This window comes from Polistes dominula, unplaced genomic scaffold, assembly GCF_049000335.1.
Source record: "Polistes dominula isolate Pdom_NZ unplaced genomic scaffold, Pdom_raw_medaka contig_73, whole genome shotgun sequence".
In the NCBI taxonomy this organism is placed as follows: domain Eukaryota; kingdom Metazoa; phylum Arthropoda; class Insecta; order Hymenoptera; family Vespidae; genus Polistes; species Polistes dominula.
The window spans coordinates 6,696,303-6,723,501 of NW_028300951.1; the positions used below are offsets into that span (position 1 = coordinate 6,696,303).

The window sequence follows — 27,199 nt, forward strand, 5'->3', positions numbered from 1 at the left end:
CAGTCTTGTTTTATCCGTCGTGTTATAAACATCCAGTGAAACATATTTTCCTTGTGTTAAATAACATTTGGAATTTTTAGAATTATTTTTAAAAGGTAACTCCAAGTTTTTATCAGACGATTCGTAGGGAATCAGTTTTCAAAAAGTTGATAGGGTTGTGTAAAAGGGGTATAGAAATAACAGAAAGAGAGAGACAGAGAGAGAGAGAGAGAGAGAGAGAGCGACAAGAAGAGGGTGAAGGGTGAAGGGTGAAGAGTAGGTTGTGAGTATGGATGAGTGGGTGTAGGGTGAATGGTCGTGCGCTTGGCAGTGAACGGACACGTAGTGGGATGTGATATCAATGACGAGAGACACGTACGAGTAGGTTGGTTGATGAGTACATGAGTGGATAGTTTTACTATGTACAAACATATTTTTTATCTCTTTGTTTTTATTCTTTTATACATAATATAAAATATATATATAATAAATGAATTATATCCCGTGTAGAAATATATATAAATTGTATAAATTATATACAAAATATATATATAAAATTTATACTATTCTCGAACATGGATTGGTGAGCTATCTAAAGAAAGATAAAAATCATATGCTGTTGATACCAGAATAGTAAATGCAACATTTTTTGATAAAATTAAATATAATAATTAAATAAATTTTTAAAAGCGTTATTCATAGAGAAGTTACCCGAATTATTTATTTAATATATAAATGTAATATATAATCATATTATAAACAATATTTTTCTACACGAGTTTTAAGTAGACTTTTTTAAATATTTTTATTTTTTAATAATTTACATTTAAGTAAATTATTTATTTTCTAAGGAAACATACGTTTATTTTTGTTATTTTTATATTTATTTAAAACGTTTTATTATTTGCATTAGAATTGTTGTAGAACAAATTTCTTTTATTTTGCATTTTAATTTAATTTAATACTTGTATGAGTGAAGCATAAAATTTTTATCTTAATATTGTGAATGTGTATATTTGTGTTTATGTGCGTGTATGTAGAGGAGTTGGCGTGGGTGGGTTTGTATGTATTGTTAGATACAAGGCGTTTCTGTTTCCTGCTCGAGAAAGGAAACGTCAACGGAATATGTTGACCTATATTCCTTTTGTTAAGATTTTCTCATGGTAGGAAAAATCTTTAGATATATCGGACATCTTGCTCAGATTGTGAATTAAAGTTTGATCTCTTTATATTTGGATATTTATTTACATAGGGATAAATAGTTTTATTTTTAACACGTTTTACATTCAATTATTTTACTTTCCTTTTTTTTTTAAATGTCTCGAGTATAAAACGTATTATTTCATTCTGAAAATAAAAATAAAAATCGATATTACATTGAAAATAAAATAAATAAGATAGTAATAAAAGTAATTGAATAATAATCGATAATGAAGGCAATTAAAAAGTAGTTTAATAAATTTAAATGAACAGATTTGAAATGACTTTACTACTCGTTAAGAAACTTGAGAAAGATAAGAAATTCCTGGTGGTTGTGGTAGATAGCATCCTTATTGAATTTAGAATCTAAAGCCTTTTTAACGAGCTTCTTAACACACCAGATTAAATGATTTCCTGAGTTTATCAAAAGATAATATATTTATTAAATATTTTTATAATGAATTATTTCAATTTAATCGATGATTATTAATTTAAAATAATAAATAAAATTATGATTTTGTAACAACGTTATGAATCATTAATTCATAGATGAATTAGAATAAAAGGTTGAACAATTCATCATACATTATTAGTATCAATTATTATATTTAATGGATGATTTTAAAATAATCAAAAAAAATAAAATAATAATCTAAGCAATTAATTTAAATTTATTACAAAATAGAAAATTCATCAAATTTTTGTCTACAATAAATAATAATTAACATTAAATCAATCCTTTTAAATTTCCTTTTAAATATATATATCGAATAAACTGATAAAATATCAATTCATCTATGAATTATTTAACGATCTATATCGATTAGTATCTTTAATAACTATCGTTTTTGTAGTCAATGCAGATCGTTAGAAACTACGTTTATTTTGAGAAAGAAAATGATCTATGTGTACAAAATATATATGTGTGTATATAGATGTGTATAGGTGTATGTGTATTAACGACCATTGCAGAGCTATATACCTTATCTCCGGTCTTTCATTCGTTGCACTAACGGAAGCTGTGTGCACGTGCGAGTCGTTAGAGATCACTATCATCTCTCGTTTTAGGATACCTTCTGGCTACGAGAAACAAAACACAGAAATAGAAAGAGAAATAGTTCCAATCTTAGACAAAGAATGTTGATATTGTTTATAACTATCTTTTTCAAATTTTTCCATCCACGCTATACCCTCCTAATTTTAATTTATCTTATTTTATATCATCCACATATTCCCCCTTCTTCTTTTTTTTATCATTCATCGATCATCATTTATCGATCATCATTCATTGATAATTTATTTTCATATTTAGGTCTTATCATTCTAATTACTTATTATTTGTATAAATCATTATTTTTTTATATATTATTTTTTATTCATATTCTTGTGAAATAAAACGTTCAATCATAGTAATAAATTTTTTTTTTTATTGATCATTTATCTTTATATACTTACATATAATGGTTATATACACAAATGAGAATTTTATATTATTACTATTATTATTGATATGAAACATTTTGTATGGTATTTTAGTCATGACAGTTGGATGCGTTACGTTCAAGTTGAAACTCTCTGAGATGTTATACTGCAATGTATGAAAGAGTGAGTAAGTGCGTGTATGTATGTATCTGCGTGTCTATGTGTATGTCAGAGGAGACAGGAAGGAAGGAAGGAAGAACGGAGAGAATGCGGTAATTGGTTTTGCTTAGGTAAGGTAAACTGTTTCTCATTGAAAACCTCATGGAAAGACCTCAACCGTTACTGAAAGATAGAGAGAATGAATGAATAAGGTGCAAAAAAAGGCTATGATGACACTAAACGTACATTTAAACGTACGGTTTACTCGGAAATAAAATAAAATCTATCATTAAAAGCCATAAATTATTTTTATGGTATTATATTCGATAACTTGTTTTGTCGATTTATTATTCATTGATTTACTATTCGATTTGTGTTGTTTGTAAAAAAAAAAATCTTATAAAAGAACAATTTATTAAGAATTATAGAAACTGACATGTGTGTATGTGTATTTATGTGTGTGTATGTGTGTATATATTTTATTTAAAAAATTGCTTAACACAAACATACCGTACGTATACTCGTTGAATATTATTTTCTTTTTCAATGTTTATAATCAATCGATTTATTGTTAAATTCATTTTGTTTCGCACATTTAGATAGAATAATTTATCAAAGGATTATAAAACTTTACGCGCTTTTTCGCGTGTGTTCTATTTTTAAAAAAATTGCATAACGCGAAAAAATAAATTATTCCTATGCTGTTACATTCGATATAAATTTTTTGTCTTCCTTCTTTTTTTGTTTGTCTCCTTCTGTCAACGTTGTTTGTAATCATTCGATTTATTGTCAGAGAAAATTTAAAAAAGAAAAATTTATAAGGATTATTAAACTTTACGCGTGTGTACATGTATATATGCATATGTATATATTTAATTTGGAAAATTGCATAACACGTATCATTAAATGCATAAAATCAAAATGGATAATTTTCGATATACTAAACGAAGTGCATATTCACTTTTATTTACGATCGATCAATTTTTGTTTAATAAATATTTGAAGTTGTTCGATTGAACACACGAACGAACAATTCTCTTTTGTGTACCTTATACCATACATATGCACATATATATATATATATATATATATATATATATATATATATATACATATATATACACGTATATATATATACATATATATATACGTATAAGATCATAGGTATGGTTTGGTTATTGATATCATGTTATAATCATTCGGAACAAATCGGCCAATACTATTACTATGGTGTTATATGTACAAGTGGAAATTGGAACGATAACTTCCCATCATGGAAGTTTGTTGGTTATCATGATAAAATCGTATCAAATACGTGATAGAAGATGCAATATTTGTGTATATATATATATGTATTTATGTATATATGTATACATATAAACATATGTACGTGTATATATGTGTGTACGGAAAAGGAAGTGGAGGGGAAGGAAGAGGAGTTATACATTAGTATTCTCAATGATTTACAGAATTCATTATAATTGGACAAATATGAAACGATGTTTAGCATATGCTGATACGTGCTCTTTTCGTATTTTACTATTATTTACTTATATGTTAAATTATTCGTCAGATTTGGTCAAATATAATAAAGAAATAAATGAATTTTTAACATTGTTTATATAAAAATAAATTCAAAGTATCTTCACTAAAGTATTTTAAGTGTATATAGATGATTTAAAAAATATAATTATTATATTAGGAAAAATTTTATACGTATTATATGAAAAATAGGTTTATATAGTACTATATTAAATATTTATAATATATCAAGAAAGAAGTCAGTTGGTTTTAAATGTTATTTCTTTTTTTTCTTTCTTTTGTGATATTAAATTGAAAAAGTAAGATAAATGTTAAGTAAGTTTTTTTGAATTTTCAAACATTAATTCATGCTAATTTATGATAAGTAAGTTATAATACCTAGATGATATTAGAAATTAAACTAAAATCTTAAGTACTTTTTTAAATAAAATTTTATCGTAAAAAAGTTTCTTTAAAAGGATATTTTATATTTTTTTTTATAATTTTCCAAGTTTCCACTCTTGCCGAGTTTAAAATTTCTTTGAGTAAACTTTTCCATTACAAACACGAATAATTTTGGAATAATTTGTATATTATTATTTAAACAAAGCTCGAGATAAAAAAAAGGGGTAACGTTGACTGAGTTTGTAAATTAGGACAAATTAATTAATCTAAGAACTTTTTTGTTAAATCAAAACTTTGCTTAATGAGTTTTATATGCACATATAATAAAAAAATATAATCATTTAGAAATTCTGCCTTCGATCTTAGTGAGGTTGAGTTTTTTTTATCATAAAAATATACTTTATTTTTTTATAGCATATTCGTTCATTGATTTAACAAAAATAGTATAATAAGATAGTAATAAAGGGGTGTAAAAAAAGATTAAAAAAAAAATTGTCAAATAAATTATAATTAGAGATTAATTAATTGATGTTAATTTATGATAATTTAGTTGGATCAATACATCGAAATATATCTGATTTTGAGTGTTATATATACATTCATGAGAAATTAAGGACAAAGTTATTAAAAGTCAATAGAAAGTGAGAATTATGTTCTTCTCTCTCTTTTGGTTATTCTTGTTTTCGCAAGGGTGATTGGGTAAGAGATTAAGCTCTCGTTAATCGGGATTAAAGACCGAGCTTAAAGCGAATTTTCCTGGTAGTTCTTGTGAAAGCATCCGAAATCCTTCGTCTGGCTTTTCTTCCATCAACTATGGAATGAAATGGAAAACGAAAAGGATGATGATATCATCCTCTTTTTCTTTCGGGTCAATAAACCCCGATGTCTTTTGTCTTTTATAATTTTTTCGTAATAATTATTCTTGTCTATATTTTTTCTTACCTAATTTTAGTTCAATTCTTCCTTTTTTTTTTACTCGACCAAAAATGACAGTTCAGAGTTTAATTGAATTATTTTATATGATTTAATTTAATTACTTATCTTCTATTTTTTCTTTTTTCTTTTTTTTTTAGAAAACTAATTCGTATTACAAAAATTTAATGTGGATTATTTTCGTATTAATTTGATATATTTTTTTAGTTTTATATTGTACAGAGAGAATAATTTAATTGTTAAACACATTTTGTACTAACGTGTAATTTATTTTTCTTTCTTTGAAATATCGTCAGACAATGAAAATATTTTACTTCAGTACACGGATTTATCATTACTTGTGTGAATAAAGTAAAATTAAAAAAAAAAAAAAAAATTCATATAAAATTATTCGGTATACGCAAATTGGTCGAATAATTATATTAACAATTATTTTCATACATTTGTAATTAATATAAAAAAAACCCAAATTCTTTTTCTTTTAATCGATAAAAAAAATGTTAAATCTAATAGAAAATCTTTGTTACCTTACACATTTGCCAAGATTGTGAAAATCGAACGAACGTGGGAATCCGACTCTTCGATCGAAAAGTTTTTTTCCGACAACTTTTCTCTTCTTGTCAAACAATAAAAGAAGAACAAAAAATATAAAAGAGAGGGATGGGAGTGAAGGGTGTGAAGGGGAAAACACAACGATCTTTCGTAAGTGCTTACATGTTTCTCAAAAGCTATTTATCGGACGTGAAACTATTCGAAAATAAAACCAAAACCACGACAAGTTTCTTCTATTACGTTCTGTGTGCTGTAATATTTTTCTTTTCCACCTTTTTATTTATTCAAATAGGACATAGAAATAATACCGTATAAAAATTTGTATAAATTTTTATTGTTCGAATTTTGATCTGTTTTTTTTTTTTCAATTTTGTCGAGAAATTTTGTACAATAAGTATCATTATATCACGTACAATTGCAATTATAATAAATTTATTTCAAGTATTGAAATAATTATTATGAAAAACAAGATTGTTTTTTTTTGTTTTCATTTAAATAAGACGAACTTGTTTTGTTTTTGTTATAATTTATTATTATTCATCGAGATGGATTTAATTCTTCTTTTTTTTTTTATAACATATCATAATTTATAGAAAATTAAATTAATCCTAATAATCACAGTTTATAGCTTCGTATAGAGAACAAAAGAAATGAAAAAGAAAATAATTCAAAACAATACAATTGCATTTAATTTTGCATAAATCGAAATAAAACAATAAACTTGTTTAATTACTCGAGAATAATAATACAATGAAATCAATTATATTTCTTTTTTTTCTCCAAAAATATACTTCGAGATATATCCAATTTTTATTTCGAATATATATGTCTATACCTACGTGTGTACACGTACGTGATTTAGTTAAAAGTTATATAAAACAAAATTTAATAAAACAAACAAAAATGTACCAAAATATTACAAAGTTGAGAATCAAATTTGACGAAAATGTTTGAATGTTGACAGAATACTAACGTCTATGTATGTATGTAGACATTTCTATAGAATGTCTAGGCATCGAAAGTGAGATAGGCATTATATATGTAGTATTGTACATACATACATACGTAGAAGCTTAACAAGCATAATTGGAGCAGGTGGTCGACCGTAGTTGCGGTAACTCTGCATACCTAACTACCCCAAAGGTATTCTATTCTGTATGTATCTGTGTATATATGTATATACATATATTTATATGTATATGTATATGTATAGATGTGTGGGGGTAGTTTTAACACTTCCTTGTTGTCCTTTCACTATTCTCTCTCTCTCTCTCTCTCTCTCTCTCTCACTCTCAACCTCTTTCACGTTCTTTGATACTTCTCTAATTTTAGTTAAAGTTGAACGAATATGAATAATATCGATTCATTGATAACATAAAATAATATTTTACACAGAAATATTCCCATTAGATATATTGTAATCCTAATTTAAGACTTGTCATTCAATCATGAATTTATTCAATTTCTTTTTACTTATTTTTATTTATTAATATCATTATTTTGTACAACTAATGATTAATATAATGTATTATTTATTTTGTTTAGTAATTAAGAAAATTCATTTCATCTATTATATTAATCATTTACTTTAAACAGTGATGCTTAAGAAAATAATTACAAAATCTAAACTGATGAGTAAAAGAAAAAAAAAAAAGAAAAATCATTTTCAATAACTTCTGCGTCAAAGTGTCTAATTTAAATATAAATAAATTTGAAATGTGAAAACATTAATTAATACGAGTTTCGAGGAAAATCCTTTAAATTAGATTAAATTATTGATTGATTAATTTTTTCTTTTCTTTCTCTTTTTTTTTTTTTATCCACAAGAAAATACAAATAGAATACATTAATGTAATTTTCTAATTTGATGATCCAACCGTAAAGGATATTATCTCGTTGTTTTATTACTACTTTCCTCTTCGAGATGACTTAGTAAAAGAACAAAAAAATAAGAAAAAGGAATGAAATAAAATAAAAAAGGAAGAAAAAGGAGTAGAAGGGTGGAAAGGGAAAGGGAAGAAGGGGGTGAATCCTTAACGTCGAGACACCGTGGCTCGATAATGTCTCGGGAAAGTGAGTAGGTAATTTGATTGCGCCCTAAGATACCGGAACAGGAAGCTGATGGAGTTTCGTAGAAGCTACCGCTACCATCCCCCGTTTAACATTTCGTTCCGTCACCCTTCCAACACTCTACAGGGTGGCAAGGGTTGCTACCACCTCTTTTCCTCCTCCTCCAACCTCCCCCTTTCCCCTTACACCCTTTTCCCTCTTCTCTTCCTTCTCTTATGCCAGTCACCATTAACTTTAAATCAACCTTCTTGCCTCTTACTGATAAAAGTCTTTCCTTCCTTTTTAAAATCACTGTCTTTTAAACATATTGCCAATGTCCTCATTGATTTTTCATTTAGATCAATCATTATTAATATATTTTAATGTATTTATGTAAAGTGTTTCGTAGTTAATGCGATGGGAGATAATTGTTTTTTTTTCTTTTCTTCGATATTATGTATAATAATTTAATATTAACGATTTTATTTTATTTGTTTGCATACATTAAACAATTATTTATATTATTAAATTAATAGATAATATTTTTTTTTCTTTTCAAGTATATTATTTCGTACGAGTTAAAGTGCATTTAATTATTATTTTTCTTTTTAATATAAAAATGATTTTATTTTGTTCGTTTGTATAACTTAAACAATGATTTATATTATTCAATTAATAGATAATATTTTTGTTTGTTTTCAAGTATATTATTTTGTACGAGTTAAAGTGCATTTAATTATTTTTTTTCTTTTAATTTCATTTGTCGATTAATATTTATTATACAATTTAATGCAAATTTGTTTACAATTAGATCGATTAAATATATATATTTATTATATATATATATGTATAGTTAGTTTTATTGTAATGGAAATAGTCGATATTTTTTGGAAGGAAGTAAAAAAGAAAATGAAAATAAATGTTCTTTCTCGTTTCGTTCTTCTCACAACGTAACTCTCGTCTGTCTTCTTTTCCCCTCTTTTTGACGTAACAACGCACTTTGAAGAACAAACCCGAGGGTCCTTTGATCCTTTGAACCTTTTTCTATCGATCCAACGCTTATTTCCATTCTTCGAGAGGCGTTACGCCCATGCACGTGAGCCAAGAGAAAAGAAATCGTAAAGGAACACTGAACGAAAAAAAAAAAGAAAAAAGGAAAAGGATACGAAACGAACTGGAGATGAAAAAGAAAAGGAAAAAAAAAATTTAAATAACAGGATAAAAAGAAATAAATGTGAAAGATTTCTTATAGAATTTTTATGGTATTTATATTGAAATAGGGGGTTGTTCGCGTATCATGCTTGGATTTCTCGAAATACTTTTAAGTTTCATTCTTTTAGTTTTGGAACAATAAGAAAAATTAATTAAAAAGAAAGTAATAATAATAACAATAATGATGATTATTGTTATAATATATTTATAATTATTTTAATTACACGTATGAGACAAAAAAATGATCTAAATAGATTAAACCTTTAAATTAAAATTATTCGTACGACGTTACAAAAATTTAATGATTATTGTTTTTAACACGTCAGTTTTATAATCGAAATAAAGCGAAAAATTATTTAAACAACACAGATGGTTACTAATGTAATAAAAAAAAAATATAATATGTGGCATATCATCCATTTTCCATATATTTAAAAAATCCATGTCATCTTGTAAATAAAACATAAAAATAATAGTTAATATTCATTAAACTTTGGTAAAACAAAAATACAAGGGGAAAGAAAATTACATATAGTATATATGTAATTAATATAAATATATAAGTAAATAAATGAAAAAAAAACAAACAAACAAATATCGAGTTATCCACAACACTTTTAACTTCCCATTCTTAAAAAAGGAAAAAATAAAAATGATAAACAAAAAAAGAAAAATAAATATTTTACCCTCTTCTTGTTCACCACACACTTTCCCCCCTCCCACCACCCACTTTTTATTCTCAAAAAATACATCGATATTTCACTCCAACGCGTATACATGCATGCGTACTAAATCTAACTTCATATAGATTGGGTATTTTTTTTTTTTTTTTTTTTGAGTTTCGAAGTACAGCACACGTCTACACGCACACACATGTAGACACCTACGTTCGGCGTTATAGATCGCGTTCTTTCCTTTTTTTTCTCTCGTTAAAATTTTCATTCGGCTTTGCTTGTTAAAAATTTTACTCGATGAAAAAGCTTCGAAAAAGTGAATATGTTTTCGTTTTTTTTTCCCCTTCGAACATTTTTTTTTCTTTCTCTCCCTTTTTTTCTATTTCTATTTTTTTTAACTTCATTTCTCTTTCGACATACGATTAAATAATATAAATCACAAATGATTACGTTCGTCCGTATTTTCAATTTATTTCTTTCCTATTCACTTGCATTCTTTCTTTTCGTTTTTCTTGTTTTTTTTTTCGTGGTAGGAGCGGGTAATTTTTCTTTCCTGGATTTACTTTTTTGAATGGACTTTTTTTTGTTATTGTCTTTTTTTTTAAATTCTTTTATCAAATATAAAATAGTAATTTTTACGCTTGTTACTAGATTTTCTTTTTATTTTCAAAATTTTTCTTACAATGTACGATTTAATAAATTCTAAACGATTAAGGTGTATATTAAGGTGAGGTGGGGGATGGGGGAGGGAGGAATAGAGTAAAGAAAGAGAAAATAAAAGTAAAATAGAGGACGATTCTTGGTTCGGTTTTTTATTTAATTTTTTTTTTTGTTATATCTTTCTTTTTATTTATTATTTCTTTTTGATTATTTGTATCTCTGTCGAAACTGAACCGAGAAGGTAAGCTTGCAATAGGATTTTTAAAAAGAGTTTTCTACAGCTCGGGGAACAAACGAGACCTGGGCACTCTTAAAACTCGTTACAACTTTGAGCTTGGCCGGTTAATTTGCTCGCTTGCTTGCTCACTCGGTCTGATTCCAAAGCATTCTTTTCCTTGTTTCACCCTATATATTCTCTTTCTCTCTCTCTCTTTTTCTTTCAGTATTTGTCTAGGTGCCGAATACAAAAGCTTAGAACGTTTAATTAACATGAGATTATTTCTTACTGTTTCTTCCTTTTATTTTTTCTTAATAAAATCGTTCAATTTTTTATTTATTATTATATTTTTGTAGTATTTTTTCTTTCTTTTTTTTTTTGGAAAAATTTATTTTTTTTTATCATGCGTTACTACGATACGAGTATTCAATAATTAAAAAAGAAAACGATTATAACAAGAATTTTATATACATACTGTAGTTGAATAATATTTTTTTTTATTTATCATATTAATATTATTAAAGTATATTTATAAATCATAGTAGTCGTGATTAATATTATCACTTCTCGAACTTTTTATTTTTGTTTAAGTGTTCAATTTTAAAGTTAAACATTTCTTCAGTGTTTTTTTCATTTTGTTTTCAATCAACATCATTTTAACCACGTTGAAAGATTATCATTTATTCTTAGGCAAAATAAAGTACACGTTGCTTGGTTAAATTCAATTCCGTCAGATGGTTTAAAATCGAGCAATGATTGGATACGGTCAATTAAAACAGAAGTCAATTTAGTCATTTTATGACATTTATTTTCTTTCTATTCTTTTTCCATAAATTCATAAAAATATTTGAATATACTTTGAGTAGATGTTATTTTTGGATCATAGTTATCGCCATTATTGTCATTTCTATTTTATTTCTTCTCTTTTTTTCATCTTTTACTTTCATTCTTTTTTTCTTTCTTTCATTCTTTCTTTTCTATTCTTTGAATCCTTCGTTTGGTCATAGTTTGCGTTATAAATTAGTTTTTTCCCTTAATGAAATTCCAAAGTGAAGGAAAACCGACCGCGTCCAAGTGAATTTATTCGAACTTCAACATTGAACCTAATGCAAAGTAGTGCATTAATTTTTCAAAACATTTTTGATTATTACAAAAAATAAAAAAAAATATAGAAATCTTCTTGTTTTTTTCTTCGATTAATTAAAATTAAATGATTGTTATTTTTTAATATTTTATGAGTAAACAAAATCTTATCGTTGTAAATTCAGTTATTTCATATAATTGACTTCGAAAACAATGAATTAAAAAAAGATTAAATATTTCTACTTTGAAGATCTTTTTATTTAAATTATTGTTGACGGACTGACATTATACAAATTTTTTAGATAAAAATATATTCAAATAATCGATCAACACAAATAAGATTTAATTCGTGTAAATTATGCTTATATATACTAAAAAAACATAAAATTTATACGAATATTCATAAGAGAAAACAATCCATTCTATTGGATAATTTTTTTAAATACCAATTATTTATTTTTATAAATAATTTATACGTTAAATTATTTATTTTTACACAAAGACCAATGTACAAATAGAATATATCCAACTATTTATAATATATTTAAAATTAATTGTACATATAATATACAGTATCTATATACATATGTTTAATTAATAAATAATTTTATAAACAAAACTCAATTGGATTAACTCGTATAGAAATTTTATAAATTTTCATTTACGAAAGAAACAAAATTATATATTAATTATATATATATATATATTAAAAATCTAATTTAATTTACGCTGTCCGCTTTATAAACACAAACACACATAAATATACACATTAAACTATACAATATTTTATAAAACGTATAACAGTTAGATAAATAAAATGTCGAATTATTCCAGACGAAAAGAGGAACCATCGAAACGTAAAATGAATCTAACAGTTCTTTAAAATGCATACCTCGAAAAGTTGCAGCACGTAATTAATGAAATTACCTGTACGTTACGTGTGCAACAATGTTTGTTATATATTTCTATCTCTCTCTTTCTCTTTTCGCTTTCTCTTTCTCTTTCTCTCTTTTTCTTTTTCATTCTTTATTCGTGAACGTTGGGAAAAAGTTTGAACACGCGAAACACGTATCGTCCTCTGCTAAAGCTCGTTTGAAAATCGATTAGTTCGTGTAGGTCCGAGTATTGTCGCTATTAAAAACGTCAAGTTTAAATGAATAGCTCGTAAATAGGTGAAACAATAATCGTAAGGTTTCGACCTCATTTTTCGGGTCAGTGGTTAGCCACAATTTGTTGAATTTCCAAACGATAAGAATGGATTTTTAACTTTTTGCAATTATCGTATTTTTCTTGCTTTCTTTCTTTCTTTCTTTCTTTTACTTTTTTTTTCCTTTTTCTAAACAATTTTTTTTTCTTATTTACATTCTATTTTTCTTTCCTTACTCTAAATCTGGTGCAAAATTTTCTTTGTTAACGTATTATCTTTCTCTCTTTATTTTTTTATTTTATTTGTTTACCTATCTTTCTGGCTTGCTTTTTGTAATTTCCATACATTTTCCATTTGTTTTCGTATTTTTTAACAATACCGTTTCTTTGTGTGTAATTCATTCGACTATTAAATAATATAATAAAAATGTTCGAGTAATTTTATACACTTTTGTTAAAGATCTGTAGAAAAATTTTATATACGATGATAAGTACAAAAATTTTCATTAAGTGTATCACATTTATTATCAATTAAATAGTAAAGATTAATTATTTACAAATTTACTTATTTAATTTCAATATTAGTTGATGAAAATCGTATTGTTACGAAAATTGTTATAGGAAATAATGGAAAAATGGTTTTTTTTTTGCAATGCTTTATTCAAAAAAAAAAAAAAAACAGTTTTCACCATTAATCTTTTTTTTTTTTAAATAGATCATTCAACATTTCGAAATAATTTTTAACAAAAATAGGTTAATGGGTTAAAATAGACGTAACTTTTTCGTAACAACGATACGTAGTTACTTTGACATAACCTTTAGAAGGGTTTTAAGTCTCAAAGAGAAAAGGACTCTTCACTGAAGTATACCTATTGAATTTTCATCTTTTCGCTTACAAAGTAAAGAATATTGATATAATATGTACATATATATTATCGATCTATAGAATATCGAGTCTTTCGAAAAGGATCGACGAAAAACCCTGTTTCCTCCCTAGCACCTCCCCTCCATAACAAAAATTGGAATAAAGATTAGAAATATTTCGAAAGAAAAAAACGAAAAAAGATTGATATCAAGATTGGAAATTCTTTTGAAGTATTTATATATATGTACATATATCGTGTATAATAACTATTCTAATATAAATATACATGTATTATAATGTAAGTATATAATATGAGTATATATATATGTAAAAATGATAAAAGTAAAAAGTTATAATCTTAATTTCTATATATTACAAATAATATTTCTATTATATACATGTGTAAAAAAAACGTTCGGAAAGATTTATAAACAACATTTAATAAATGAATTTTCATAAAGGACAACGTAGCAGTCTGAAGGTTAATTTCGAAGAGGACGGTACATACATACGTGTAGATCATATACTCAGTACTTTTATGCAACAATAGAGGTTTCTTTTGATTAATTAACAATTATTTTAATACTTTAATGCACTCTACTTATATTAAAATAGTTATTATACACGTGCTATATATATATTCTTTTTTGTATTTTATTTTCATTGTATCTTTTTCTATCCGCCTATCACAAATTCCACCTATCATAAATTGTACTTACATACATACTTATGTATAAGAAATAACCAAAAAACAAAATTAACACTGTAAAATTACTTTTTGCAATAGTATATATGTGCCCATAATTATAAAAGTGGTTTAAGTCATTTATCTCTTGTTTCGAGATATTTAAAAAATTACATTTGAACACTATATGAATTCTATATAATATTGAAATAATAAACATTATCTAACGATTCGTTTTTGACGATATCGTGAAAATTACATTAACTTTAAAATAATGTGGTGTGAGATAACTGATAAACTCATTTTTTTTTTTAATTTTGACTTAGACCACTTTCATAATTATCAGTACATATATATAAACATGTTATTGGAAATAAAATAAATATTGTTTTTGTCTCTTAATTATAAATTAAGGAACGGTTTAATATGTTTCTTTGTTTTTATTCTTTTTTTTTTATAAGATAACGTTCGATTGATTTCCAACAATCGATTTGATCTTTTTTATGCAATGAATAGAAAAAAAGAAAGAAAGATAGAAAGAGAGTAAGAGACTTCAAAAGAAAAAGTAGAAATTACATTGGACCGTCGTCGTTTGCCTTCAGAACGTCGATCGGTGAGAATTAATCGTCCGTGGAGATAGAAAGGAAAGGTAGAAAGGAAGTAGAAATAAAAAACGGGAAAAAAGAAGGATTACAAAAGTAAATGAAAGAAAGAAAGGAAGAAAGAAAGTGATGGAATCGATTCGTATGTTAAGCTCGTAATTATTTGAACGAAATATTCGTCCTTTTAAAAAATTCTTTTATATATCGAGTTAGAATATATCCATGACAAAAATATTACATCATAGTTTAAATAATTTATCCTTTTTTTTCTTTCTTTTCTGCTAAAAACAATTATATCCTTATTTAATATATTCTATTAATTATCCTTTTTTTGTTTCATTTAAAAACAAAAACTCTTAGTCAATTGGTTAAATATTTCTTAGAAGTAATATGTATTATTATTATTTTTTTTTTACAACAGATTAAATTATTTATTTATAATTATTTATCATATACAATGTTCGAATATTCTCGTCAATTAAAATGTTTTTATAATCTATGTATTTTATTTTTTTTTCTAAATATTATTTTTAATAATAACAAATTTCATTTATTCGCTTGCGATCATATTGCATTATCATGTATTTATTTGTTCTAACAATAAATTAATTAATTGCAATACTAATGTATAACGATTAGAAATTAATATTTAAAAAGAATTGATTATTTATAATAAGAAAATTCATTCACTTCGGTTACCTGTGCCATTTAATATTTCTTAACCAACGATAGAGAAACAGAGAGAATGTGTGTGTGTGAGTGTGTGAGAGAGAAAAGAAGAGAGAAATAGAACGTCAGTAGCACGTCGTCGAGATTGCAATTTTCTCTCATCGAGAAAATAAAGAATGTTAACAATAATTCCCTTCTCTTAGCTTTTCAAACGAGATTTAAGCTCTCGCAGGCAAGCAAGCAAGCTAGCAAGCTTTCCTTCAAAACCCCCTTTCATCCTTCCCCCTCATCCCATGCTCTACCCTTTCCCAGAATTTCCGACTTCTTAATCTCGTCACCTTTCTGGCTACCCGCCCATCCATTCGGTAATCTAATTTTCCACCTAAAAGGAAAGGGTTTTAATCGTTCTTCTTAACCTTCCCTCGTACCTCTCCCCCTCTCTCCCTCACCGAAAGAACAGAAATTACAATAATTTTTTCTTAATTCGTACTTTTAATCTTTTTTTCACTTTTCTTCATTTAACTTTCTTTACATTATCTTGAATATCTATTAATATTACATATTTGAAAATATTGAACGAACATGAAAACGAAATGAAAGAAAAAAAGAATATCTATTAATATTACATATTTGAAAATATTGAACAAACATGAAAACGAAATGAAAGAAAAAAGATGAAATGCAAATGAAAATGCGTGTCAACGTGAGACAATCATTTTTTGTTGAATAAATTCGTACCATGTATTATACGTTAAGTAAGAAAAAAAGAAATAAACAAAAACTGTGATAAAAATTAAAATGAATAAAATTAATTTAATATAAATAAATTATATAATTTAATACAATGGATAATAATTAATAATTATGATAGAAACATTTGTGAGTATAAGATAGAAAATATGTACGTATATATTAAATGCACGTGTATGGATAATTAAAAAAATAAAATCACCTGATTAAAATTCATTCAATGTGTATAATATAATACAGTGGGAAAGGGGTAAAGAGAAAGATATAGTTGATATTTAAAAGAAGCATATATATCTCAGGAAGTTAATTAAAAAGTCAAGGTAAATTTGAAATAAGCTACGTAGAATTTAACCACGAAATAATAGTTTAAGTTCGATGTTAAAAGGGACTACGTTAGTACAAGTATAATCCTTCGGCTCTCTATCATTAACGTACTGTTAAGCAAATTTTGTGAGAAGATCGAATACGAGTTGGTAGTATTATCTGCTTGGTAGAAATGGAAAAGGATTAAAAGGAGACAGATAATCGTTAAGATAGAAAGAGAGAGACGTAGAGAAAACTATGATGAAAGTAAGAGACAGATAATTACTATGATAATGAATGTGTGTAAAATAGAAAGAGAGAGAGAGAGAGAGATGTGGAAAAGTAGTGGGAGGTAATGAGAAGTGGTGGGAAGTAATGAATGGTAGTGAGGGGTAGTATGGGGGGAGTAGTTAGAAGTAGTGGGAGTATAGTTTTAATTACCGCGAGTGTATTTGAAATAGCTGCACGGCCGTGTCTGTGGCAGAAACTGCGGAGAGGAGGATTTAATGCTCGTAATTACTAAGCGTTACGTTAGCCACGAAATAAAATGTCTTTGGGTGTTCTACTATGTACGGCTCGATAGCTCGACGAAGAGTTCCGAGCAAGCACGAAATGCAACTTTCCTGGTGAAGAACCCCGGTTCCCTCTCTCTTCCTATTTCAACCTATCCAACTCATCATCCTTCTACCCCTAGATCTACACACTTTGAAAACTTCCAGTTTCGTATCCAACATTACCACCCCTACATCTTCCGCACCTTATCTTATATTTCTGTTTCAGTTTTTGTTTCTATTTTCTGTGTTTCTCTGTTTCCTTCTATTCTTTTATATATATATATATATATACTCTTATAGTCGTATATAAGAATGTATTTGTATTTCTATCGAAGTATGCTAGCTCGACTTTTGTATCCACGACACGAAGTACGAACTACTTTCGTGATAAAGATTTGCAATTCCTTGTTCCTTCTTTTTCTTTTTTTTTTTCTGTTTCCTTTTATTTTTTTTATTTTTCTCTCTTTCTCATGCAGTACCATTTTTCTGTTCGCGACGTTTCCTTCCAAGAGAGAACGGGGGTCCGTTCGTGGAATTTTATATCTCGTCGTCGGGAACATCGAATACCCTTGGAAAAAGTTTCTTCTTTTTAGAAACACGGAATGGGAGGGAAAGTTCGAACTGTTGGAAAGAAAATTTTTACTATGGATTTGTATACTCGCCGAATCGTATCGTTACTTTTTTTTTTCTTTCTTTATTCGTCGATTTTTCTTTTTATCTATTACAATTTGGGAATTTTAATCGAGTACCTGTTTTGTTTTTATTTGATTTTAGAGTATTAGCTTAAAGTGTCGCAATATATTGATAATTAATTTTTTTTATTACTTAAAAATGTTTGATACACTCAATAGAAGTATATAACGCATAATAATTTTTATTATTTTATTACGTATATATTGGGTGAACTAAAAGTGCAAAATTCGTAGTTTATAATTTAGAAAATAAAATAAATAGAAATTACACTCCCTTTATAAAGGAATTAATTTGTAAAATAATCTGGCAATGGTTATTTATGATGGTAGAATAATTTCATTTCCAGATGAAATTATGATCACTTTAATACAAATATAAATAAATACAAAATTAGGATTTTCGACGAATGATTTGACGAATCATAAAGAGACGAATTTGATTGTTAACGGATGTTATTAATTTTATTATATTTGTATTAAGGTAAATATTATATATTACTAATTGTTATACGAATACATGATTAATACATAAACACGTTTGTTATAAGTGATGGAAAATTCGTTAAAGGGGGAGTAGGAAGAGTGGAGAGAGAGAGAGAGAGAGAGAGAGAGAGAGAGAGAGAGAGAGAGAGAGAGAGTGTGTGTGTGTGTGTGTGTGTGCGCACATATAGTGATCGATAGAAATTTCTCGACACGTTTATGAATATAATACGCGCTAATGAATATTACTCAATAAAGTAAATTCATATTCACAGTTCACAAAACAGGATTCGTATCATAGGAGTGAAGAGAACGGGTTCGATAATTAAAGTGCACCCCGATGATTACACCGCATTCCGAAACGTTATTGTTGTTGCAAACCCGATGGAATATATAGTTGAATAATCCTGAACACATTTTCTAGTCCAAGTATATACGTTACATGCTTATAGAAGTGTATAAATATATTTTATTATTTCATTTTCAAATATTTCAATATTTCATTTTTTTTTTTTATATACAAATCCTTTTTTATTCCACACAATTAAATAATGGTTTTTTTCTTTTTGTGTGTATTTAAATGAATATTTTAAATTCGGAAATACTATAAAGTTAATACCAGAATAATTTTATTTTAATTAATATTTTCCAACATTATTTTTTCAGGGACAATGGTTCAAACACACAATTTTTCTAGAGACAATGGTTCAAACACACAATTTTTCCAATATGATTATTCTTTATTATAAAACAAAAAATTCAAACATGAACCATCATTAATACTAATCAATAATTTTGATTTAGAAATAATACAAAAATAATACAAGAATAATGTTATTATAACAAATATTTGCAGGTACAATTTTTCCAATACGATTATTCTTTAATATACATATAAGAAAAAAGGATAAAAAATCAAAAAGCATATTCTCACTAATACTAATTCCATTTACACAAATTACGGATATATACCTGGCACAATGGTAATTATCTTATTTACAATAAACTCGACCAAATCGGTCATTAACTACTTTAAACACTTAAGAGTACAGTAAAGAAATAGGGTGTAGGTCGAAAGTGGTAATAGTAGATGGGTTGAAAGTTAGGGTGAGATAGGGGGATGGAGGGGGCGTAGTAATTGTGGTAGTGGGGGAATTGAGCACAGCAACGTAACGTAAAGCAGCGCACGCGCTATTCGAACGACAGGATATTCTCTCCCCCTCTTTCTCTCTCTCTCTCACTCACTCTTTTTCTCACAGTAGTAGAACGAGAGAGAGAGAGAAAGAAAATCAACCGTGTTCGCGCCTAAAATCTTCGAGGGAGGTCGAGGAAGGTCGATCAGTCGCATAACGGACATCGTGCTTCAACATTTTACCACCGAGAGACAGAAACACGCATGCGAATAACCTGTCATTCATGTGAATGTAATTTTTATTATATATTTTCTATTTTTTTTAAATTCTTTTTCTTCTTCTTTTTATATTATTGTTTATATAAAAAATAATTGATTATATTATTCGGGAGTGATAATGAACGGATAAATCGTGTTCCCAAGTGTTCATCATGAATTATGGATAACACCGTGATATCTCGTTAAACGTTTGAACTTATCTTTTTTTTTTCCTTTATACTCGTTTTACCTGAGTTTTTTTTCCTTTAGGGTTATTATTATTATTCTTTTTTTTTACTTTTATTTATCTGTTTTTTTTTTGTTTCAATGAGAAAAAAAGAATACGAAAGAAGGTTGGAAGGATGATGCTCGTTGGTACGAGCATACCTGCTTTTTGCATTTTTATTATTGTTATTATTTTTTATCAACTACTGGGACACGTGGATGGTAAAAATGACAACTGTAAGTTATTATTCATTCATTACTTTTTATTATCAGATTTTTTTTCTCCTGCATTTTTATTTTTTATAAATATAACAATAATAATAATAATATATTTGAGGGCAAGGGGGACACAGAGATGTATATGTGACCCAGAGATTTATTTTATGTACTTTATCTAAGCATTGTATATAACACCTAGGCATTTTATAAAATGACAAATGCTATTTATCCTGATGCAACCCTTTTTTACTTTTGTTTTGTTTCGTCAAATCTGTCAACCACGAGTTAAAAGTCACGTGCCTTGTCACGTGCATTCGAAACGAATCGGAGATGTATTTTTTATTTTGCCGATTTCTCATTTGTTATTCTATAGAATGTCTTAGAAAATATGAAAAATATAAATAAATTTCGTACATTACCGGGTAGTTTTAGGTATTCTGTAGAATACCGGATTTCGTACTGTACCGATAGCATATGTACAATTTATTGTTCATATCGTCAAATTGTCCACTTGACTTATAATGACGTATACCATACGTCGTAATGTTTCCGTCCCAAAACTGAAAGCGACGTATACTATATGTCTGAGACTTTCAGTAGTCTCGGACATTGTCTCTTATGTAAACACATGCGATACCATAAAAAAATAGATTTTTTTTTAGCTTAAAGTGTACTTTAGATGTCTAAAAACAATATGCACTTGGTCCCGAAGCAAAAAAAAATTTTAAACATGTCAAAATCATGGTTTTACCGAAGCGATTCGAAGCGAAGCGAAGTGTGAGAATGGAACATTGTAGCGTTGGTTAAATCGTAGCGCAAGGCACCGTCACCGTGAAGTTAAATCATAGGTCAAGTGATTAATTCACGTTCATTAGTTGATCTGGATATAATTCGATGGACACGTGAATTATATTATTAGTGAGTTACAAGAGGCTTATTGTAAGTTAAAATATGATACAATTTGTGTTTAGTAGAAACATCATCTAAATGTCGTATAAATACAACATCAATTGCAAATACTATTTGTCGGGTTGTAAAAAAAGCTTGGTCATTATTCATTAAATGATTTAAATATTCAAGTAAAAAGTTGATAATTACATCAGAGTTTTCTGAATTTAAATATAATACATGTGTTTTTAAAATACATGCCTCAGTTAACATTAATGATATAAAAATATTACTTTAAAAAAGATTATAAAAACAACTTTTTTTTTACTAATATTCAGTTATTTAATATCAATCACCATTGTATGTGATAATTAAAAACATATAAATTATTTTTATTCATACCAATATAAAATACGTGTTATGTACATATATAGAAATACTAGAATAGCAATATTTCAAATACAGATATCAGTCTAAACTAAATTTAAACGAGATTTATTGACTAGTGTCATGGTCTTAATTTTTTTCGCGTCGTTGTGCGCGCGCATCGTAAAAATTCACTCTCATGATTTTTTTTCCTTAACTCACCGAAAGAAATATAACTTCAAAAATGAGAAAATAAGAATGTCTCTCTCACTAGGTTTGATAGTTTCATTAAAATGGTGGATGATCCACGTTTGAACGTAAAGGACATTAGCATTTCATTGGCAATAAAACGTTTGATGAAACTACCTTGTACAGCCCATGATCACGTACAATGTGATCTACCCAAGTGGATTTACGATCTTACTCGTAATACGTTAGTCGTAAACATCTTCGGCATATTTCCGAAAGTATATTCACACACACAAACACATACACGTGTGTGTAAAATGTTCGTTGACAAGAAACTACAAGGGAAAGATAATTAACATTTTATTAGGAAATTTTTAGTTAATCGTTATTTGTAAGTTTATTAAAATATCTCTTTTTAAATATTAATTGTCAGATTTTTATTAAAATTATATTTTGAAAATTAATTAAAGGAAAATATGATATGAGTAAGATTGTCTAGAATATATGGGACTGAAAACAAAAATAAATTAAAAATTGATCATTAATGAAAAAAATTATTTTATAATAAGAATTTTTTAGTATTTTATAAAACCATAGATAAAATATATAGATAAGATATGTGTGCGAAGAAAAAAAGATTAAAAAAAGGTTTAAAATAAAAACTAATTATTTTTAGATATGAACAAACAACACAATTTCATTTATCTAAATTATTTTGATTTATTCTTTCTTCCAAAATACTTTTTTCCCTTTTTTTTTTTCGATTCTTCTTCTTCTTTTTCTTACTCTCTAACTAAAGGAAGTAAGTAAGTAAGAAGAAGAAGAAGAAGAAGTAAGATGTAGATAAAATCGATCTCGTCGTCTCGCGAAAGAAAACTTTCTTGGCGTTGAACTCCTCCTTCGAGTGCTTAGAGGAAAGTGCTCAGAACTTAATACGCTCGGTTGGCGTTCAGTCGAGCCATGTTACGTTCGAAGAGAGTAATATTGATCGACGAAGGGGGCTTACGTAGTCTTTAGAAAGAAAGAGAAGATAGATAGATAGATAGAGAGAGAAAGAGAGAGTGAATGAGTCAGAGAGAGTCAGTTAGAAAGAAAGAGATAGACATAGAGAAAATAAGGGAGGGTCACATCGAAGGGTTCCACGAGAATGAGAGAAGGGACTACTTGCTTTCAAGATAAAAAGAGAAAGACAATGCGTGTGTGTACATATATGTCATGTATAAAAGAGAAAGAAAGAGATAGAAAGAGTTTTTGTCTAAGTATGTATTTGCATAAGAGATAGAAAGAGATAAAGATAGATTAAGTTTGTGCATGAGAAAAGAAAAAAAGAATATGTTTATGTATGAGAGAAATAGTGTATATGTGTGTGTGTGTGTGTTAAAGAGGAAGTGAGAGAAAGAGGAAAAATATAGAGTCACACAAACAGAAAAGATTTCCCTCAAGGTTTAAAAAGGAAGACTTTTTCGTCAAACTTTGGAGACTTTTTTCACATCTTCATTCTAAGTAGTATAGGTATAAATTCAAGAATGAGAGAGAGAGAGAAAGAGAGGGTATGTTATTTCTTGAAAAGTCAACTTAATACTGATCTTATCCTCTCTTTTAAGTTTGATCGAAATTTCATTATCTTCTGTTTAGAGTGGTTTTACTAAATTTTTGTCATATCTAGATAAAAAAGAAATAATATAGAACACTTTGACGGGTTTATTTTCATGTGTTTTATTTTTGTGTTCATTTTAGTATTTGATATATAAATATAATAATATATATAATTATAAAAAAAATTGAAATAATACATACGATATAATATTTTATAAATTATATATTATTTCATCTAAAAATAATATTCTTACTTAAATATTAAATATCTAATAATAAATCAAAATCATAATACTATTAATAATCTCACTAATAAAAAAAAAAATAAGGAAATTCTCAAATATATCTTTTTACCGATTCTGTAATGTCTATCAATTTTCTAATATTTTCTATGAAAAATATAATATTCCAAAAAATAAAGAAAGAAAAATTGGATAAGATGTTTTGGCCAACATAGAAAGTATTTTTGGTCCAGCAGCTGTGTTTTCCACTATAAGTTCAATCTTTAGAAAACTAGCCTATCTAACCCCCTCGGTATCTATAGCAAGAAAGAAGAAGAGGAAAACTTTTCAATCCAGTTTTGTTCCTTCTCCATTTCTTTTTTCGTCTCATCATTCCTTTCTCTCTTTCTCTTTCTTTTTCTCTCACGTTCTTTTCTTGGGCAGTCTCGTTACATGCTTTTTATCTTTTCAACTGATATCGTTCCAAAGAATTTTCGCATCGGGGAATCTTCGATCTTTTCAGTCTTGCTTCAATCCAGAGGCAACGTTGTGTGTTCTTTTACAAGTTTGATCGAACGGAAAGATTAATTTTTTTTTCCTCTCTTCCCTATCCTTCTTTATCTCTTTCTTCTCATCACATCTCTACTTCTTCCCTTAACCCTCCCTTCCCCTATCTCTCTCCCATCCCTCGTTCTTTGTTCTTTTTTTCTTTTTCATTTTTATATGAGATTAAATTTTTTTATTTTGCATAACCTTACACTCCCTACAGTTTTTTTTATAAAAGGTCAAAATTTTCTGACCTCTTTTACTACTTTTTCTTTTGCATGAATCTGTAATTTAATCTTTCTTTTCCATATTTTGATGTTCGATTTAATCGAGTTATTTTTTTATTTTAGTATCCTGGCAAGTGTTTCGTAGATCAGGATCATTCAATCGGTTTTTCAATTTCATTGGGTATTAACTTGTAAAACATTTGTCCCATTTTCTTTAGAGTACTTTTTTTTTTATTTTTTTTTATTTTTGTTTTTATCTTTCTTAACACATATAAATGCGATAAATATTCCTATTACTATGCACATCTTCTCGTGTTTTCTCATTAAATTATTATTTATGACGGAAGAGGGTGGAAAACATTTCAGAAATATAATACTATATGGCTTATCTTCGGTTTCGTACGATGAAAAATCACTCGTAACACGCGAAAGTATCGTGAGCGTAATATTTTTTTTTCTTTTTGTTTTTTTCATATATATATTTTCTACGTTTTTTACTTTGTTTTTCAAACGTATAATTATCTACATATATTTTTTCGATAGATTTTGTTAAAGATTATTTTTTCATTATTTTGTTTTTTATAAATCATTGGACATATAATTACGCAAATATTCGTTTTAAATTCAACGTAGAAGAGTGTTGTTGATCTTTATTATTTTTTTATAAATATAAATCCTCGAGTATTAATTTAAAATTAAATTACAAAAAAGAAACGTAAAACTTGATCCTTCTTTCTATAGATCATCGTGCAAATAAAAATACTTGAATATTAGTTTTAAATTAAATAAAAAAAATAAAGTAAATCTTAATCATTGTTTGTATAGATCATCGTGCAAATAAAAATGCTATTGTATTATATTAACACCACTACTCTAAATTCGATCTATAAAAATAAATCTCTTGATCATTCTTTCTGTAAATAATCGTGCAAATAAAAATACTTGAATATTAATTTCAAATTAAATTAAAAAAATAATGTAAATTTTAATCATTGTTTCTATAGATCATCGTACAAATAAAAATAATATTGCACATACTATATTAACATTACTATATTAAATTCGAACTATGAAAATGAATATTAAATTTTCTTTATATAGATCTATCAGGTACACCAATAGATGTGTTAATTGAAGCTTTGAAATTCGATCCAAAAGAAAAATATTGATCTTTTGTCTATTTATCTCTCTCTCACTCTCTCTCTCTCTCTCTCTCTTATCTCATTGAATTCAGTAGACCGGGATTAATCGTAGATGCACGTGGAGATCCAAGCAGAGATCCATTATCTCTCGACGATGCACGAATCAATCGGTTACCAATCGATTGGATAATTCGACTCGGCCTGCCAACAAGGAACCTTGAACATTAGGCATCAACGTCTGGTGCACTTGAACGCATCGACAAATTCGACGAATTTATTTCCCCTCAACGATCGTGACTAATTTCTAGTTTTTCTTATTCTTTCTATCCCTTCTTCTTTTAACTAATTTTTGTTATTTCTTTTTAATTATATTTCTTTAAAATAAATCGTAGAATTCGAGGATCAAGTAGACGGAGTTTTATTGGATTTAAAAATTATTCAATTTAATTTATTCTTAAATGCAATTTATTTTTTTTTCTGAACTATATATATATATATATATGTATACGTTATTGTGAAAGATCAAAATTGGAAAATGTCAAATTTCACGTGGTCGCTTGTCGATATATACAATTTCATACACATACAAACAATTCGTAATATATATATATATATATAAATATTGCGAAGTAATAATTATTTATTAAAACGTAATAACATCGTGAAACGTAATAACAAATATATCTTACACAATTATGAGTTAAAATTCGTCGAAAGTTACTTTGAAATATGTCGGAAATAGGATTGGTGCACTTTGGATATACGTCTCGTGCTACAAGTATCACATACATTAGAATACATGCACACACACAAACATGGTCACACACACACACACATATATATATAAAGAGGAACATAGGTAGGTTTGGAAACAGCAGCCGAGTACTAAGTAATTTTGCTGTCGGCGGTACCGAAGAGCGAGGATACGTAGAGACAAATATCCAAAGTTGTGAGCGGTTCGTTCTACTCTTGTAGCATTATGGCTACCACGAATCCCCCTTCAGCCCTTACCCCTCACCCACTAACCCTCAACACCCACCCTACCTCTCGCAATGCCTCATATTCCATCTAGATTGCACCCAAATCATCTTACACGAATGAAACACATTCGTTCTATTGTTTTTCTCACTTTACACACAAAGAAAGAGAGAGAGAGAGAAAGAGAGAGAGAGAGAAAACAACGAGTTTGTTCTAATGAAATTCATGTGTCGACCAATTTCATTCGTATTACTCGTAAAACTACATTTCAATGAAAATTAATTTCAATTTTAAAAAGTATTTTTATCATATATGTATATGTACATATGTATATAGTATCGTACGTTTATAAATTAAAAATTGGAAAAAAGTAATAATTAATCGAGTATGGAGTAATGTT

At 27.2% G+C, this 27,199-nt stretch overlaps 1 protein-coding gene across 6 annotated transcripts in view; it reads left to right on the forward strand.

The window, feature by feature from the left end:
* LOC107069084 (uncharacterized) overlaps positions 1-27,199 on the forward strand; it is a 176,084-nt gene that overhangs the window by 74,708 nt on the left and 74,177 nt on the right. Inside the window, exons 1-2 of one of the 6 annotated variants that reach the window (XM_089172355.1) lie at positions 20,116-20,236; positions 20,543-20,664. The exons of 3 other annotated variants lie outside the window; for them this stretch is intronic. In XM_089172355.1, the coding sequence (XP_089028481.1) occupies positions 20,565-20,664 (100 nt within the window). In that variant the 5' untranslated portion in view covers positions 20,116-20,236; positions 20,543-20,564. Of the gene's footprint in view, positions 1-20,115; positions 20,665-27,199 lie in introns of those variants that run through there. 2 more of the 6 variants (XM_015326058.2, XM_089172356.1) reach the window with 2 other exon arrangements.